At 41.9% G+C, this 17824-nt stretch overlaps 1 protein-coding gene across 2 annotated transcripts in view; it reads left to right on the top strand.

Moving 5' to 3' along the window:
* The window catches only part of arid5b (AT-rich interaction domain 5B), a 77951-nt gene that overhangs the window by 51652 nt on the left and 8475 nt on the right, over positions 1-17824 (top strand). For both annotated transcript variants that reach the window (XM_088304694.1, XM_088304695.1), the window contains 4 exons: positions 4817-4938; positions 6227-6605; positions 12913-12965; positions 14181-14278. In XM_088304694.1, the coding sequence (XP_088160820.1) occupies positions 4817-4938; positions 6227-6605; positions 12913-12965; positions 14181-14278 (652 nt within the window). The remainder of the gene's footprint in view (positions 1-4816; positions 4939-6226; positions 6606-12912; positions 12966-14180; positions 14279-17824) is intronic.

Below are 17824 nucleotides of genomic sequence, written 5' to 3' on the forward strand. Positions count from 1 at the left end.
AATACATTTAGTTGTATTTTTCATAAATCTCTACTTTGGCAGGGTCATTAGTGTAGTTAATATTGGATTCTGTGTCGCAAGGAAAACATGGGAACAAGTATTTATCAAATATAACAAGGCGGAGGAGAGGGGGGAAAATAAGTGTCGCTGGGATGTGGGCTTGTCGCCATGGGAATGGTCGCCTTCTGACGATGATTGTTAATTGTCAGCTGACGACAACGCTCCGAATGAATGTTTGCGATAATAGCTTTTTAATGCAAGCATGCATAGTAATGAGCAGTGGCGGGTGGGGGTCGCGGGGTGGTCACCACCCTTTTCTAATCGCATTCGCTGCCACTCAAGCAGCCCATACACAAAAGACAAATAGACGTGCAATATGCACTTTGAAATGATGTCTTCCTCCCAACGCCGCTGCGTGAGACTGTAAAATATTTCCAGTGAGGACAAAGAAGCGGACATACCGTTTATTTTTTCTTTTCTCTTGAATGCTACGCGATCATGTGTCAATATAAATTGAACATGATGGCCGCCAAGGCGGGCGCTAAAGACGAGAAGGCGTTTTTTCACAAAGTGGCGTGTTTGAGTGCATAAAGCTCCTATTTGGAAGACATCTTGACATATTGGCGGCATATGTCTAGAATTTGTATTTGTTCTCCATGCGTGGAAGCATTCACCTCGACTTTATGCTTAAATGTAAGCAAAATATATTGTTTTAAACTCCCATGTGTTGGTTGAATATTTGGTTTGCTAAACACCCAGTTAGTCCAACCAGTCAGTCAGTTGGCCAGATTGGATATTTATTTCGCTAGCTGGTTAAGTGGCTTCTTTGTCACCTAGTTGACTACTTGATAACTTGGTTAGGTTAATTGCTTGCCTATTTAGTTAGTTAGCCAGATAGTCTTGTTAATGGAATTGGCTGGTTAGTTTAGCTAGTTAATTACTCAGTTAGCTTGTTAGGTAGATAGTAGTTATTTGGCTGCGGTTCAATATTAGCATGATAACTTTAACTAGTTGGCTAATTGAATTAATTACTTAGTTGACTCGTTCGATATATAGCTGTTGTCACTGGGGCCCATCATCCTTGATCTTGATGTATTCTTGGAGGTATCTTGTTTTTTAAATTGGACTCCACTCATTTATTAAATTGCATTGTTTTTCTTTATTTTTACATTTAAAGTCAACTTTGTTTCTAATTGTAATTTTTGTATTTAATAATTATACCAATAATAGTATTATTTTAATAAATAGTATTTTAATATTTCTTCCGTAGTTTTTCAAATTTGTTTTGGTGTAACTGTATTCTATACATTTGTTTTTATTTTGTCCTTTTGAATTTACTTGAACACTCTTCATTCTTTAGTTATTCAACATTTTATTCACTTATACTTGTAGTTACGTTTTTGTTGTATATTTTAATTTATTTAACATCCTTACTTATTTTTCAATTGTTCTTGCATTTATTGTATTCACGTTGACGTACTTTTATTTTAGCGACCCTATTTTACCGTTATTTATACATTTGCTTTTTTCTTATTGTTTTCTTTCATCTCTTCGGCTTTTATGTCAGTTCATATTTAAATTTTTGCTCATTGAGCATTTTGTAATTAGTTGCATGGTAGAGGCGTGGTCCATAGGGCAATGAACATTTTACCAAAATTTCAGTGGGGTGGTGATATTTACTTCCACTTTTTACTTGCCATTCGAGTTGGCTTGTGTCTTGGGCATATGTTGCAGTGTCGCATCCCATCCAGTAGATGGCAATGCAATGAAGAAACTGCACTCACTTTGTACTGCGCATTACTGCCCCCAACAGGATTAGAATGGAGCAGCGTCATTTTTTATTATACTATTACAACATTTTCTAAAAATGGTTTCTTCCGGCTTCTGATTGGTCCAACATTGGCAGTGTCACGCGTGACTACGCAATAAGTCATCAGCTTATGGTCCAGTCAGTGAGGCATAAAAAGCGCAGACACGAGACATAGGAAGTGGTGAGTGTACAAAACAATTTCTGCTTCTGCTAGTGGAAGACTTCAATTCCCTTTTTAAAGACAGATTGCAAAAAGACACGTGTAGAGGTGCTTTAAAACCTTTGCTTTGTTCCGGCGCGCTCTAAAAGTGGGCATAAATCAGTAGGACGGCCTTTGGCCTTACGCAACACAACACTAGTTCGCCACACAACATGACGGCCTCGTTTTTGGAGCTGTTGTTGTTTCGCTCGATCAATACCTCGCCGTGTTACGTGACGTAGTGGCGTGCTTACGTGGTGCACGGCGGAGGAAAAATTGGGAACAGACTGGCCTGCTTATGCAATACGACAAGTGCGTGGGGGAGTCACCAGGAGGGCTAATAACAGGCACAATCACAAGGTGTCACTCACAACTCTGCTGTAATTACACATTACTTGTTTATTACACATTTATTATAGCTGTTCTATTTTTTGTTAGCTTTTTTTCCCATTTCGTATCCCTTCATATTAATAAGAAATCCTAATGCTGGTCTAATTTTACTAATTAATGATTTTATGTTTCTGCAAGAGGTGCCCAATTTGTGTTATGATCAAAATTAGGATTTTTTTATCTGTTGATTCACTCCTCCTCTGAGGAGGCTGTAGTATATTTATTTATATTTATTTTTATAAAAAAACACTGCTGTAATTTGAGAGAGAGAATTTTGTTGTGTTTTAATGCGTAACTTTCCATGTTATGTAAAAGGTGATGTAAAAAAATGTGACAGTTTTCATGAAATGTATCCCGTTCAATTGTGAAAGTTATGTTATAAAGTGAATTTAACCTTTTTTTTTTTTTTGCTATGGTAGCAATGCACCTTTGTAACAGTGCATTTTAAGTTCATCATGAAAATTCACCCAACAACGGCTGATATTACAAACCTTTTGACTTGACGTCATCATTTTTGGCCTTTTGCTAAACAAACAACGACATGCCGCCCGTGCGAGTCTCTAAATAACGCGTATAGGGTCTGTAAAACAGCATCTTAATCCAAAACCCGCCCATCCACTGCATGAAAATTTCTACCTTGAAAATGCCGGTAATGATTTTCTGCCCACCGATCGTCGGCCGTCACGTTATCCCGATGCTAGTGCCACGTGGAATGTGTTTGAGGTTCCTCGCTCTCTTCCCTCAAGCTCATCTTTGTTGCGGGTGTTGCTATGCCAAAACGTTACATGACACAAACGTGGGTGTGTGCAAAAAAAATAAAAAATACTTGGCATAGCCTTAAATATTTGAATGTAATGTGAACGGATCAATTCCAAGTGGCCTCCTGCTCTCAGGCAGGTTCACGTGTTTGCAATTATGGAACAGGAAGCACAAAACGCGGAATGATTAAATGACGCCATGCTTTCATTTTGTTCTTCTAGTGTCACTGTCGAAAATGTTAAGGAAAGTGCTCAAGTGTGGATTAGGTTTATAAAAACACATCTTTGTGCACTCAAGTCCTTTTAGTTTTGAGTGTAAAAATATCTCAGGGCTTTATCAATTGAAGCAACAGTATGCAGAAATTGTACCCTTAATGTTACAACTTCATAACTTGGTTAATGTAAGAATCAAAACAGTTGCTCTGCTGTTGAACAAGTGGCGAGTCTACATCACTTGCTGGAGCCATCTGTAATATTGTTTGGACCAGGCTGGACAACTCTACCCACATTTTGGAAAGGAATGGAATTTAGTCCAGAGCAATGGAATTAACTTCATATTTACAACCTGTCCAAGAGACATGGAAAAACTTTGATCAACTGAGGGAAACACAACGGAGAAACCTGACGGGTTGCCATTCCGATTTTCTTGGATGAAAAAATAAGGGTGGGGCACAATATGGGACTGGTGAAAAACCTCTCATACAGCCAAATGAATAGGAGACAAAGAATAACAACTCAAATAGTTGCACATATGGGAGGGGCGGGGCTATCGGACGGGGGCAGACGGAACAGCCCAGGCGTACTGGACGGCAACTGCAGCCTTTCAAGGCACCTTCTCAGCACACCTGGACTATGACTGGGGAAGGAGAGAAAGGGGTTAGGGGTGTTGATAACACGGTTATGTATTGTGATCAGGTGTGTGTGTGTGGAAGTCTGTGTCCTCGGTCAACAGCCGGCTTGCATGAACACATCTTACTCATCCAGGGTCCAAGATAAGTTGTTTTGAGAACATGCTGCCAATAATTGCAGTAGGCATTGAGTCTTTCACGGGTGCGCTCAATGAGCATAAGTTGGCTGAGTTGATGATCACTTCTTCGAGGCAAGCAATCAACTTCTCCACGTTGGTACCCGATTTGCGAAGTGTCTCCGAATTTGCATTCAACCTGTGCTTGAGTGCAGTCGTCGCCTGAGTCTTGAGTGTTGATCACACACCACACCCGATCAAATTTGACGGGGAGCTCGCCCATTTCCAATAGTAATATACCAGCACCTTCTGAACTTTGCAATGAATTGGGAAACTGCCAGCCCATTGTCACTTTGTGTCACTGGTGGAGGCGTACTTGTTTGCCACCTTCATGAATGTGAAAATGTCCTCCAAGGATGGAGCAGACTTGTTCAAGTCCACAAATATCTTGCCGATCGATATCTTGGCTCATTTCTTTTGACTTTCCCATTCAAAAGATGCAGAAGTAACATTGCAAATGAGCTGAGCATCTGAATCAGGTGTGTTGGAATAGGATACACCTAAAACAGGCTGGATTGGGGCTCTTGAGGACTGGGCTTCGCACCCCGTGATCTTTATAAATGTCCTTAATGTTACCTTTTGCTGTTTTAACAAGGTGATCGGTTTAACCCTTGATGTGCTTCTTGGATCCTCAGCTCCCAACCTTAAAGGGCGGCCCCGTAAGAAGAAGTTGTCCATTTCGCAGCGGAGGGACTCCACAACCTGCGCGCTTGTCACGCCTCACGACCCCAACACCCCGGAGATCAAAAGTTCCAAGGTAGGCACACCTCAATTGAAATGCTCTACAGAGCGCTGCCGCTTTTTCTAGTTGAGAGTGTCTTTATGACATTCGGCGGAAAGGTAACACAAGAGAAGGACGTTTTTTTTTCTAATCTGCGCTGCATCTGCGCTGGCCGAGAATTAATGAGGAGGAACCCGCCGATTGAAAATAGAGCAAAGAAATTAAATGACTCGGGAGCGGTTCCAAAAATGGATGCATTTTTAAGGGGCACAGAGTGACTAATGCAGTGGATAATATTTGTAATATCATGATCCAATAGTAGCAGAATATTACTCAAACACTTCAAAATGAAGTTGTCAATATTTAATTCAAGGATTTTGTTGTGTTAGTTAACGTGGCGACTTTTTTTTTTACTGTTGTCAGTCATTTCCTCCTTGTGACTTCAATGGGACAAATGTGCCAGTTTATTAAAAAAAAAAAAGTTAAAATGCATCTGTAAATTAAAATATATTAAAATACTTTTTTAATATAGCAATAATAATCAATTTTGAATTGTAATTCCTTATTTTAACTAATAATTTATTTACTAAAGTAAATTAAAAATAAATAGGTTTTTGTATTATTTGCAATATATTTTTTTATATATCTTGCTTATTTAATTATATTTTTTAATTTAAAATTTTTTATTTCACCAGTCATTTGATAAATGAAGAAATTAATTTTGAATACACAAAATTTTTTTATAAATTTTTACTATTACCAATAAATTACCCAAATATTTATTCAAATGAATTGAAACAATCCTAAATGTGCAGTGGTTGTATTACTCATTTTAATTTTATTCTAAATACTTGACCAATTATTTAACAAAATAAATGAAACAAATGTTACAATTATTCATTCGCAATGATGTTATAATATTTTTTTGTAATAAATCATCTGCGCAAATAGTTGATGCACCATGTTTGATTTTATTATATGCAATAACAAATAGCTTAATAATCGGCTTGCGAAAGTCACATGGCCGAACTCGGAAAGCAGTTGAGCTGTGATTGGTCGTTACCTGAGCCCACCCACCATTGTGATGTTGTTTTCAGTCGTTGACAGTAAGTGGCAAAATGACTGCCCCCTAAGATGGATAAAAATGGCTGGATTTTGCTGCTTAACACATAAACGCAATTTTAATCACGATGCCGTGTTTCGGGTCTTGGAGCTACAGGAAACATTCTCGTCAAGAAAATTTTTGACTTGACTTCTCCTTTAAACCGTAACGCGTCCCACTCTCCCTCTTATGTGTGACCTGCCGCCCTTCTCATCCCCACAGGTCAAAGCAAGCTGTCGAGCGTTAGCCAATGGAAAATTAAGCTCCGGAAAGTTTAGCTCCGCCCCCAAACACAAAGCCACCGGCGGCCTCGGCAGGAAGGCCGCACCTGAGGAGCGACTGAAGGAGATGGTGGAGGATAGGAGCGAGAAAGAGGAGATCAGGGACTCGTCGTCCTCGCTGGCCTCCCTGGAGGAGGAGGTGGAGGATGAAGAGGAGGAGGAGGAGGAGGAGGAGGTGGTAGCGGCTGAGATGACTGCGGCGGCGTTCTCGTCCGAGGAGAGTCGAGAGGATGAGCAGGCCTTCCTGGTCGAACTCTACAAGTACATGAAGAAGAGGGACACACCCATCGAAAGGATCCCCTTCCTGGGCTTCAAACAGAGTGAGTCACGCATTTCTCCGTACTTCATTTCCTGATTGGTTACTTTACTTTCTGATGAGTTCCTCCGTTTCCAGAGTGGTTACCTAGTTGCTTTACTTACTCATTGGGTACTTGACTTCTGGTTCGGTTATTGCTTACGTGCCTTTCTTGTTGGTTACTTTACTTCCTGATTAGTTACTTCATGTCCTAATGGCATACTTTACTCTCCCGATGGGTTGCTTTGTTTCTGGAATAGTTATTTCCCTTCCTCATGTCTTATTTCCTCATCGGTTAATTCCTGATTAATGATGCTACTTACTCGTTGATTACTTCACTTCCTAATTAGCAGTGCTGGGCAGTCCGTCCCGGGGGCGAACGGTCCGACCTCTCCGGCCCGGCCATACGCCCATTTTTGGGGCGGGGAGTGACAAATTTTAAACAAGAGTTCGTTTAACAAAGGCCGGCAGTGGATTTTAGTCTAGCCCACGAATCAGCCCTCGTGTGTGTGATGTACCTTCTCGTGAAACGGACAAATGACAAAAATTGCCTCCGAACGCGTCAAAAACCCCACGACCAACTGTTTGCGTATGAAGAGCCGTGAGACAGCAGTGTGTGTTCAAGCGTGCCTGTATTTCCTTGTTCTGACAACTCGTAACCCGCCCCCTCCCACCTGCTATTGGGGCATATCATAGGCACAAAAACATGTATGTTTATGTTTATGTTTATGAAAACAAAAAGGAGTGAATATTGACTGAATCGTTTTTTTGTTTGTTTTTTTTTAAATAATAAAATGAAAATTTTTTTGTTGTTTTCTTTTCTTTCGGTATGTTAAACATGCAGCAGGTCAGATTAAGCCACAAATATTTTCGGTGCAGCAAAGAACCAATCATGGCGGCAGCTTCAAACTGCAGTGCTCGCCTCCTTCTCTAACGGGTTGCTCTATATAAGCGAGGTGAGGCGACGGCTGCAGTTCACCTTGGTACGACAGTCACGGGTTTTGATTGCTCAAAAGCGCTCCACTCGGCGCACGTCTCTTGAAACAAATGCAAATGGATTTTCTGGAATAACAGCTGACAAAGGAGGCGAGGATTTCTCTCTGGAGCCTTCGGATCAAACGGCGAGCAAAACAAACGCACCTTGGAGACACCGCGTTGCGAGACACTTTGGATGTTCATGCGCGAGCTGGACCAAAATATAGATTAGATGTCTTCTCATCAGCAGCACATGGACTCCTCATAATCTTAATGTTCTTTAAACACTCTTAGAGGACGTTCACTTGAAGTCTTCAAGGTGAGAACTAGATGAGTAGCAAGACTTCTTTGGAAGAGAAAATAATATTTTGTGATATATTAAAATGAAAGTGGCTTTTGAAACAAAACTTAAGTCATTTCCAGGTTAAGGAAGTCTGTTCAAGTTGAAACTTGCATCCTTGTATCATTTTTTTTTTTGTCTTGCCTGTCCTCATATGTGTCGCCATTGGCGGAGCTGGAGCCTATCCGATCACACTTTGGCCAAAAGGATGGTCACAACCTGCAATGGTCACCAGCCTTACAAACAAACAACCATTCACCCATATGGACAATTTGGAGTCTTCCATGCACCTAACGTTCATATTTTTGAAATAACAGAGGAAGCTGGAATGCGTGGCAGAAACACAACCACATGAAGACAAATATCAACCCCCAGACACCAATATGACAAATGAACACAAAATTGGATGGACATGTCTTTCCATAAGAGGGCGCATGAAAAATCTCAAGGACTCATTGAGAAAATTGAACAATAAGTTGGACCGTTTGCTTTGAAGCAATCATATTTGGGAGAATTCCAGGTCTCGTACTTTGCCAAAGTCTTCCCTGGGAATTCTCCCGAATAAACTCTTGCTGGAAGCAGGGACATGACAGAAGCTAAGCTGCTAAGCTTTTTTTTTTCTCGATGCAGTCTCAAGTGGGCAGGACATAGCGTCGAAGTTGAATAATTTTTTGAGGGAGGATTTTGAAAATGTAAAAAAATAAAAATAAAAAATTGAATGACATCAATTTTACCAATTGGCTTGAAAATGCGTGGCAAGTCCATCATGATAGGACACATGAAAGTGCGCTTCCCTTGATAACACTGGATTCTCTGCACTTTTTCCACATCATTTTCTGTTTGAAACGGTCAAGGAAACAGCAGTAGAAGCAACCAAAGTGATCATAACAATACCTTAGATGTTTGCCAAACAATTCCGGGTGTCCAACTTCCTAAACAAACCTCTCGCGAGAACATTTCACGAGATTTTACGAGATGTCGCGAGATGGGATGTTACAAGAATTATGCCTCAGAAGCCAAATACTCTTCAATGGAAAAACTTACCAGTATCAATTGTACTTTATCGAAATGATCGAAATAGCGCTTTTATTCATAAAATTGAGCAGAACGTCTGCCTTTTTTTAAATTTTTTTTTATGGTCCAAATTCCAGGTCTCATACTATGATGACATGACCTCCACAAGAGAATTCGCCTAATTAGTCAGAAAGTTAAACGTTGACATTTATAAGCAAAGGGATCAATTGTAAATGAATCCAACGCAACCTTCTGGCAGAAATCTACGGTCTTTGTGGCCTGCTTCCCTCCAACCGCGCTGCAAGGACATGAAACGTTTTGCTTGAATGAAATTGAGCCGAGCAACAGATGGCTGAGTGATGTCGGCCTTGTTAGCTTGCTCCCAGTGATTTACCTCCAAAGAATCCCTACGCGGATCGTTTGTCATTCCGCCTCATCCGCACAAAAGTCAAACACTGCTAATGTTATTTTTTTTCCTCATGTATATGTGTCTCCCGCGGGGCTCGTATGCATTAAACATGTCAGAGCACAGCCGCTGATCTCTTAAGTCTGTAATAAGCGCATACGTATCCGGCAGCGAGGTCTTTCCAATAACCTGCCGACGGCAGATGTTTTCGCTTCTGATTTAACGGCGCCGAGCAAGATAGGAACAAGTCCCCTTTTGTCCTTGGCGACTGATTACTAATGACGTTTGGTAAACAATCATTTAGGTAATTAAACTTCCAAAAAACAAACAGTGAATGCTCATGGGCCACTTCAATAGGTACATCCATCCTTCCATTACCTGAGCCGCTTCTCCTCACGAGGGTCGCGGGGATGCTGGAGCCTATCCGAGCAGTCTTCGGGCAGTAAGGCGGGGGACACCCTGAACTGTTTGCGAGCCAATCGCAGGGCACTCGTAGACGAACAACCATCCACGCTCACATTCACACCTTGGGCCAATTTAGAGTGTTTCATGAACCTACCATGCATGTCTTTGGAATGTGGGAGGAAACCGGAGAACCCGGAGGAAACCCACACCGGCACGGGGAGAACATGCAAACTTTACATAGGAATGCCGGAACCGGAATCAAACCCTGCACCTCTGAATTGTGAGACCATCGTGCTAACCAGTCGGCCACCGTGCTGCCCTCATTAGGTACAGTTGCACCATTAAACCAGAACCATGACAAGAGCTGGAGCTGACATGCAGCCTTCTCTAATCTCGTTGCACTCTTGAGTACAATGACAATAAAGGGATTTCTAATTCTAATTTGTGATTCCAATTTCACATTTTGAGATTATAATTCAGAATTTCTACTTTTTTTTTTTTTATTTGGATTAAGTGAAAATATTATCTTGTAGTTTCTTGTGTGAGTGTTTTTTGTTTTTTTTTAAACAGCGATGTACAGTTGCACTCTGCATCATGCTGACGGCCGCTTCAAATATTTTGACCTCATGTTGTTAAATAATTTCTGACACGGTTTCCAAATCTGACTTAGCTTTTTTCTTGAGCACATCAGGTTTTCAAAGTTATAATAGTTTAATAACATTAATATAATGTGTAATTATAGTCATATATTTTGTATTATATGAATGAAGGGTTAGATTCCGCAGCAGGTTGAATTAGTTATTTCCTGAAACATGGCTACAAATGACCACATGTAAACGTAAAAATAAAAATGAAAAACAAACAAACAAAAAAATCTTCTGATCACTATTTGCTGTTGATCAGTATTATGGACACACAACTTTGTGTAGCGATCACACATCGGCGTCGACTGGAATGATGCCATCTCTCATACTTAATGGCTAACTTGCTGGTGATGAGACAGCAACCTTAATTCACATGAGACTAGTTACCTTTCTCGGTGGGGATTGCTGTTTTGGTTAGCCATTGCGTTCAAGTGAACATGGCAGTCTTTCAGTGTGACGACTTGCACACTATATCAGATAATCTGATTGCGAACATCGGTGCCAATTTGTGTTGCCGCGACGACGTCCGGCCCGGATTGTGTTGCTGTTCAATTGGCGAGGGGATCAGGAGAAGCGATTGTTAATGACGCCACACAAAAGAGAAACGTGCGTGTGTGTGTGCGCGCTTTCACACTTGATCTGTGTTAGGCACACAAACGCACGCACACAAGCAGACGGAGGCGGCCGTGGGTCCAATGTGGTCATTACAGGCGCTGCGTAACAAGCTGCTTAAATAGTCCATCACGAAGGCAAATGAGAGACTATGATCAGGGAAAAGCTCGCATTCCACCTTGTTTTTTCTACCGATGCAGGGACGAGGACGAGGCACCAGGGAAGAAAAAAAATCAATGCTGTCAAAGGCGCAGATAGGAAAATGTCATTTTGACAAATGCATGGCTTTGTGTAAGCACAGATTGAATTTTGATGGATTTCTACGCCCAGCAAGGCCTCCCCCGTTTTTTTTTTTTGCTATTTATTGGCTCAACAAATAAAAATGTTAAACGATGATGTTGCAGCGAGCAAATATAAATGTATAGTGGAGAACGTTTTCAAAGACTGCCATTGAGGCTATTTTTAGAAATGTTTTTCACAACACTTATAATCCAATACGATGCAGGCGCTCATTTGTGCTTGCAAATCAATAAAGTAGAAGTGAGCGCATGTGTTGAAAGCAGAAAAGACTCCAGGTTATCCAAGTACTTTTGCCCACCGCGTTTCACAGTCAAGGTAGTTATTGCTGCTTTCATGCCATGTCTAGTGTTGTTGATTGATTTTGTAGTACAATGAATTGCAAAAACACCCTGCTCTAAAATTTCCCACGCCCTCGCATTGCAAACATATCGTGACCAAACCCCCAAAACAACTCAGCCGTGCCATTGGCAATGCGAGCCCGAGAGTACTTTGACATCACTTTCAGTTGACAGCAGGGGGCGGTGCAAGGATAAAATTTCTGCCCTCTGAGATGGATGAAAACGAGTAGGTTAATCTGTTTAATTCTCTTTTCACCAAAACAATATTAATCTGAATACCGTGTGGGGGCACATACAACATATTCTTGTAGCAAAAGAATTTGACTTGCGCTCCCCATTTAAGCACATTTAATTTGATTAACACACACCCAGAAATTGTGCACATAACAGTGTCTACACATGTATGTGCCTTTAAGAGGCGGGACAGCTTGTGATATGAGTGAGTGTCTGCTGCAGCAAGTCATGCTCAACAATTTTTTTTTTTTTAAAGAAAAAAAAAGAAAAAATTCCTACGCCGCCCCGCCTCTTCTTCTGCATTCTCACTTGGCCTTGTTTCAAAAGGAAATCTCCCCCTGCAATTATATCCCGACAGCGCACACTATTATTTGACTTGATTTGACAACTTTAAAGGGAGTCGAGCTGTGGTGTTATTCCATTACGGCACGCACAATAAAGGCGCGTTCTTTTTCTTGATCGCTTCTTGATGTGGCTCAGAGCGAATATGTTGTTCAAATGGAGTAACAACAGCCGCAATTGAAATCATCTGTTATGGGGTCAAATTGCCAACATAATTAAAAGTTTAATAAGTCTACCAGCCATTTATTTTTGCATTTATTCTTTTTTTTCCCCTGTTACATTCTTAACGGTGATACAGTGAACAAAATATATGTTAAAATGTAGAGAAAAACAAAACAATAAAAGTCACATCTGTTTTTTAATATTCTTCCATGTTCGGCTTCCCTGAAGCAGCTCGTACTCATGACGAAGAATGTTCTTTTCTGTCAAGGCTATTTCAAAGTTTCTATAAAAGTGACAATTAAAGAATATGGGTAACAAAAGTTGAAGACCGCGCTACATTAAAGTAGGAACATTTTGTTAAATAATGTAAATCTGAAGCATATGAAGTTAAATGCCTCAAAAGAAAAAGAAATGTGAGGAATTAGTAAAAATCAAACATTTTTCAGTGTGTTTTTTGTGTCCATTTTTTGTGATGTTTTAGCAACCTGTTTTGTTGTTATTGTAAGAAGAACTTCATTTCCCAGAGTTCCTGACTTGTCCTTGTTTGTCTGCCCCCCCAGTCAACCTTTGGACCATGTTCCAAGCCGCGCAGAAGCTGGGAGGATATGAGCTGGTAAGTGCTCGCATATGTGCTCGGATACGAGCCCAACCATGGGCCGCCCCTCCCTCCGTCATCGCCGCCTTCCCCTCTTTCTTCTCCTCCTCTTCTCCTTCCATCCGTCTAGCCTTACCTCCTTCCTTCATTTTGCTCATTTTTGGAGAAAACACCGGCCGTTGTTGGAAAAACGCACTGTATGGTGTGAAATGTACCTGCAAGTGTGTGTTGTGCACACACGCGCTTACACGCACTCACACAAACTGTGTTCATAACAGGCTGATGATGTCATGGAAACAGGAAGTGTTTTAAAAGCCTTCAAATCTTCTCTCGTATTTCACGTGATGGCGTTTGGACAAAAGTATTGGGACGCAAGAGGCATTAAGGTTGCAGGAAGTGTGTCCTAATAGCACTAATAGCACTTTCAATCATTTTGACTGCAAGGACCGTTTTTCCATTTACTCCCTCATAGTCCAAAAGCCAATTAAACAGAATGATACTGAACTCCATAGAAATCAAAAGGTTGTCTATTTTGAAGAACAAAGTGGGGGATAACAAATTCACTATTTTAGAGAGAAAATGTGCTGTTGAATGAATTCGCCATTTTTCAGCAAATAACATTGGTCAACAATTTTTTTTCCACTTCAGAAACTTTTCTTCATTTTATTTTATTTTATTTATTTTTTTGGGTACTGATTCATAATATGCCCTTATTTCTGTCTGTAGCACATCAGGTTTATATGATAATAGGATATCGAAGATTTTTTTTCCAGAAACGTCATGGCGATAAATAACAATTACAACAACTGGTAAAAAAAAACAAAACAAACAAAAAAAAAAAACATTCCATACATATAAAACGTTGATGCAAGTGCTATTCATTGCCATGTTTTATTGGAACATTCCATTATGTAGCTATGCACTTTTTTTTTTAGCTTAGCAATTACCAATTATTTTATCAGCTGCCCTAACTATGGATCTCGGACCGCAATTTATGCACCACTGCCAACCAAGTCCACGTGTGCATCATGTAATAAGAATTTGAGCCCATCAGGAAAAAGTGACTTTATACCATGATGAGATGAAGAGTTGAGGATTCAATGAGTCAGCCGTTCCCTGAGCGCTCGCAATGATGTCACGCACTGATGTCTCTCTTCCCGGCCGGTCCTTCAAATCCTTCTTATCATATTTTCCCCACTGTTGCTCGTGACATGACATCTTGTGGCCCCACAGATCACCGTGCGCAGGCAGTGGAAGCACGTGTACGACGAACTGGGCGGCAACCCGAGCAGCACCAGCGCCGCCACGTGCACACGCCGCCACTACGAGAGGTGAGTTGGCGTCACGCCCACGTCCAGCTGATGATGACTTACGGTCACGAGGATGACATGTCCTCGCGTACCATACGCATGGGAGCTGCACACGCAGCCGAAGTGAGCGCTGGCAAATGCTCTCCGTCCTCATGGTTTCCTTCAGGAGCGTAATCAATTCCTGATGACATTAAATTGACTTCTTTTTTGCCGATGAATTGATCAGTTTGGGCAGCTCTGTGGAACCAATTAGCTAGCTAACTTTGGCCGGCGCCCTAGAGCCACTGATTTAAGAGCTCGGAATTTAGCGCAGTCTTTTGAATTATTCACTTGCCTGCATGGGTACACACATGCACGGACGCGCGCACGCACACACACACACACACACACAAGTACTGTACTCGCCCTCAAAAACAGCAGTTGATGTCATCTATTCATCTCATCAAACCATTAGACACTGCAGCAACGCCTCCTCCTCATCATCATCATCATCAGAGACACTATTACAAAATTAAAAGAAGCATATGTGCATGAGCCCGAGGGGGACGGCTCATAGTCTTATGACACACTCACTCACTTTCCCAAGGTTAAAGAAAAAGCAAGTTCCCAATAAAGTCATGCGAGCTCGCTCCTGTGGCAGTTGATCGTCTCGCCCTGCAGCGTGTGCTGCGTGTTGTTGCATCAGCGCAGTTTAAACGTGCACACGTACACAAACGCACGGCTGTCCGTTGTGCCATATGGGGTGAGGTTGGGACAGCGGGTGGATGTTCATACTCTGTGGGGATTACACAGTCAAGGGTGAGTTTTCTAGGAAATGTGTGACCACAAATGCACTCAAGACCGTGCATGATATGCTGCTTGGAAAGAAGGAAGAAAGGAAGTCCATTTTAGTTCAGCAGTCGTAAATTCACCTCTTTACAGCTTCCCCCCCAGGAAGGACGTAACTTTGAACATCTAAACTATATTCTTGCTTTTTTAACCCACAATGGCCGAAGTGTCAATTTCATTGTAGACACACTTACAAGGCCATTTTCAAGACGGACCTTTCAAGAGAAGCTCGGCCGGGATTTGCAAGTGAGCTGGAATTTGACTTGGGAAAAAAGTTTACGAGGGCGTTTGTATAAGTGTTCTCCCCATGCCTGCGTAGGTTTTCTTTGGGTACTCCGGTTTCTTTGGTGTCCCCCGCCTACTGCCCGAAGATAGCTGGGATAGGCTCCAGCACCCCCTGCGAACCCTAGTGAGGAGAAGCGGAACAGAAAATGGATGGATGGAAAAGTTTCTGAGTTTGGTACCATTGGCAGCTTTGTGTAAAATATTCCCAAACTACACTGCAACCGTGCAATGTTGGCATTGTGTTTGTGAGGTCACGGAAGACAACCGGCAGGAAATATTACGGAATCACTACAAAGCAATAATATCCGCAAGATGCACGGCTGCCTTTGGCCCACTTGCTCGCCGGTCGTTTTAGCTGCGCCGCTCGGAGGGCAATTAACCGGCTTGTATTAGCTCAGCAAACATTGCGGGGTGGCGTGATGAATGAGCTTGTTTGCCAGCGTGGCCGAGCACGCCTTTGCTCCCCGGGGGTGTCTTTTTTTCCATCTTTAATCATTAGTCAATGCGCAAAAAAGATTCAGCTACACTCAGCAACAATGTTACACTGCACAATATTCCCGCGCCTCTTTAAGTGATGCACAATATGCCCTAACGCTTAAAGGAGACAAAATATACCCACGCACGCACGCACACACACACACACACACACACACACAATTGAAATCAGTTCGCAGGTGTTAGAACAATATTCTTGAGACATGATTTAGTCAAAAGAGCAGATTCCCCAACCACGGCAGAAAAAAAAAACTCATCTCGTGCTGTCCCTTGTTGGCAATATATTTTTTAGTTTTTTTTCTCGAATATATTCATAGTAACGTAATTTGCGGATGACAAAACGCACCCAAATAAAAGCCGCCATGGCTAAATTTAGCTATAAAAACTACTTTTTACATGGATTAGCAGCTTTTGACTAATAGCCGCCGGTCTCCATGTTATAACATGGGATATTTGAAAAAGTAGCGATAAAAATGTTAATTTACATTAAAAAAAACGGTAAAACACCACTAAATGCTTCCCCAAAAGCAAAAATGAAATACTGAGACCACCAAAACAGATGCATTCAACACCATGGCTATGCCAAGAAATTCTGTCCATAAAAGTTCCCAACAAAATCTGCGACAAAAGGGCTGACTTGGCGCAGTCCAACCCTCACTGGAAATGCATCCAACTTACTGATGGCTAAGCGGATCAAACTCTGACAACAAGATCATTTTAATTTCAGTCTACGAAATTCACAACTCTCAAATTTGCATATTCGCTGTTGGCTGACAATAATCTGCGCATCCAGCAAAACTCAATGCAGCTCCGCTTACCTGTTGGCTTTGATGCTATTGTCTTGCTTTCGGACTGCATCGTCCGGCCGTCACTTGAAAGTGGCGCATCTTCACTCAGCCTTGCTGCCAAGTCATAGGCGGGGAAACTAAGTCTAGAGGCGGTATTGTGTAAATGAGCAATCTGTGTAAATTCAGGGGGGGCTCGCTCACAATTTGGAAAATGAGGCAGTTAACTACAAGATTTACTTGCTTGTTCGATTTCACCCTTGATGGGGTGGGCAGGCACTCCAGAGACCCCCACCATTTGTATACAAGCCATTCAAAAGGCCGTTTGATGTAATATCTCCCTTTTGAATCATATCATTCATTTGAACTGCTTTCCGAGGAGATGGCGAACGACGTAATGAGCGTATTTACGCCGCGTGTCCGGGAAGAGGCACCAATCAGGCGTAATGGCGCTAACATAGCTGAACAGCAGATAACCTCGGCTAATTGTACCTTCTTCTTCCTCCCACCGCTGAACGACTCGTTCATTAGAAAGAAATCAATAAGCCGAGGGTCTGCTGCTGCGGCTGGTGAGGCTTTAATGATATTTATTCAGGGGGGGGGGGGGAAAGGAAAAAAAAATCTTCCCTGAGATGGGCTGTCAGGCGGGGCTGCGACGCTCGGAATTAAAAATGAGGTCATGAAAAAGATGGCATCAATAACCTTGAAATAGACTGGCCTTTTTTGTGCGTGTGTGTGCGCTCGCGCGTGTGTGTGCGTGCGTGCTAATTCCACCGCCTTCATGATACAGGTCAGCGCCTTTTAACAGCTCCTACATTTTTAATCGTGTCGTTTTTAGTGTAAAATACCTCACTCTTTTCTTCTCCCTCTTGTCACTGGGTGTGGATGTAGTGTTGCCGTGGCGACGCGCAAAAGCCATTCTGAGTGATATTTCTATTTCCAAAGCGGAGCAATGACTGTCGCTTGCGCACAAAAAAAAACAGCCGAGTGTATGCAATGGGTTCAGATACGCCGATGTTTTATTGACTAAGTCCTCAGCGTACAGATGTCGCAAAAGCGTCACTCTCTGCATCCCAAACTATATTTGCGTCGCACGCTGGGAATTGTGATGGAGTGTACAGTGTTTGTGTGTCTGTGCAAGTGCAGATGTTATTCAGCACTATCTTGCACTTGT

This window comes from Idiotropiscis lumnitzeri, chromosome 9, assembly GCF_059441095.1.
Source record: "Idiotropiscis lumnitzeri isolate Australia: NSW breed Sydney's pygmy pipehorse chromosome 9, RoL_Ilum_1.0, whole genome shotgun sequence".
Classification (NCBI taxonomy): Eukaryota; Metazoa; Chordata; class Actinopteri; order Syngnathiformes; family Syngnathidae; genus Idiotropiscis; species Idiotropiscis lumnitzeri.